Source organism: Austrofundulus limnaeus, unplaced genomic scaffold, assembly GCF_001266775.1.
Source record: "Austrofundulus limnaeus strain Quisiro unplaced genomic scaffold, Austrofundulus_limnaeus-1.0 Scaffold3053, whole genome shotgun sequence".
Taxonomy (NCBI): Eukaryota; Metazoa; Chordata; class Actinopteri; order Cyprinodontiformes; family Rivulidae; genus Austrofundulus; species Austrofundulus limnaeus.
The window spans coordinates 1515-3326 of record NW_013955455.1 but is presented as its reverse complement, the minus strand read 5'-3'; the positions used below and the strand labels follow the sequence as shown (position 1 = coordinate 3326).

At 48.2% G+C, this 1812-nt stretch overlaps 1 protein-coding gene across 1 annotated transcript in view; it reads right to left on the bottom strand.

Moving 5' to 3' along the window:
* Positions 1-1543, bottom strand: part of kcnc2 (potassium voltage-gated channel, Shaw-related subfamily, member 2) — a gene marked incomplete at its 3' end in the record, with an annotated part of 4535 nt that extends 2992 nt beyond the window's left edge. The window contains 1 exon segment of the mRNA XM_014000416.1: positions 617-1543. Within this exon segment, the coding sequence (XP_013855870.1) occupies positions 617-1174 (558 nt within the window).
* Positions 1544-1812: the final 269 nt, after the last annotated feature.

The following is a 1812-nucleotide window of genomic DNA, read 5'->3' as shown; positions in this document are numbered from 1 at the left end:
GTATAAATAAGTATTTATATTTGTGTACAAGCTGTTTAGATTGTCAAAAAGCCTGTGTTTTTAGGGTTATTAATGAAGTTCGTGTACTCAAACCAGTAATATTTGGGGTCACAAGTTTTTGCCATGGATATTTTGTGGGTCAGAAGATAAAATGTTTGGGAACCACTGGACTAGACTAGTGCATCCTAAATTTAACATCAATTAATTATTTTAATACAACAGTCATTTCTGCATTTTTTTGGGGAGGTCACCTAATAAATGTCCTTACATAAAATCTAACTGCTCATTTTAAATCAATACTTTTACTTTAATACTTAAGTACAAAAAATATCAGATTCTTTAAGACTTTTACTCAAGTAATATTCCTAAAGGAGACTAACTTTTACCAAAGTAATTTTTGGTAAGATACTTGTACTTTTACTCAAGTGTCACTTTGTGGTACTTTATTAAACAGCCCTACAACAGGTAATAAGGCAATTAGGACCTTATTTAAATAACTGAACTGTATTCCTTTAATGTGGTGGCTGTAAATGTTTTGAATATAAGCTCAAGTCAAACTTTAAGTGTTCATGAAAGAGGATGAGAACGAGTCACAGCCGCAGCGGAGCATCCTTACCCGCGCAGCCCGGGAGGAGTAGGGGTCCTCGAACAGGTTCCAGATGACCGGCTGCCACTTCCTCCAGAGGCTCGCGTTCCCGTCGGGGGCCACGTCCTCAAAACCGAGTCTCTTCCCCACCTCGTCCTCCTCGTCCACGTTGCTGTCCACGTTGAGCTCGAACACGTCCAGAGCCTCCTCCGCGTCCCGGTGCTGCCGGTACGTCATCCAGCAGCACGGCTCCACGTCCGTCTCATCGATGCCCCAGAAGGAGAGCTCCTCCTCGAACAGCGGTCCGCACACGTCCGCCGGGCAGTGCAGCTTCCCGGTGCGGTAGTAGTTGAGCACGTAGGCGAACACGCCCGGGTGGCGGTCGAAGAAGTACTCGTCGGTCCGCTCGTTGTACTCGAGGAAGCCGGGGACTTGTTGCAGCCGATCCAGCAGCGASTCGATGTCCGAGTCGGAGGCGAGCAGCGCCAGCCGCGTCCCCGGCAGGGTCTTCAGGGTGCTTTTGTACGTCTCGTGCCTCGTGCCGCCCACGTTGAGGATTATCCTCTCGTTGTCGTCGAACTTGCCCATCGCTCTGCATCAGACATGACTTGATAACGGGCAGCGGGGCGTTGAGTTGGAGAGTCCGGTSCCGAGGTAAAACACGCCCACCGTCCGGCTCAAAACAGCCCCGCTGGCTCTGGTGTCAGCCGCGGCGCGCAGCATCCTCCGCCCGGCCGGCGGGGAGGCGGAGGGGACGCGGATGTTGTCACTTTGGATGCCGCTCCGCCGGAGAGCGCTGACTGATCTCTGGGTGCTGCTAATGCCCTCCTGCCTGCTCTCAGACGCAGCTGCTTCAAAATGAAGCGCACCTCTCTAAAAGACGATGACGGCATCATTACATGCCATTTATAAAAAAATAAATAAACAAATAAATAAACACTACGTCTTCTTGGTGTCGTCACCTCTTCATTATAGGCTAACAAAAATGATTTCCACCTTGTGAAAGGGTTTAAGTTTAAAGTGCACTCTAAAACCTTTTAGCATTCAACAGGTCTGATTTTTGGAGGAGCTCAGTGGCGGATCAAGAAATTATTATATGGGGGGGTGGGGGCACAAAAGGTCTAGACAGGGTGGCAATGCTGGACCTCGTTGTAGAAGTGTGTAAAAATATCTTAAATGTAGGGAGAACGGGGTTGGTTGTCACACTTTTTACTTTTATCTAAATT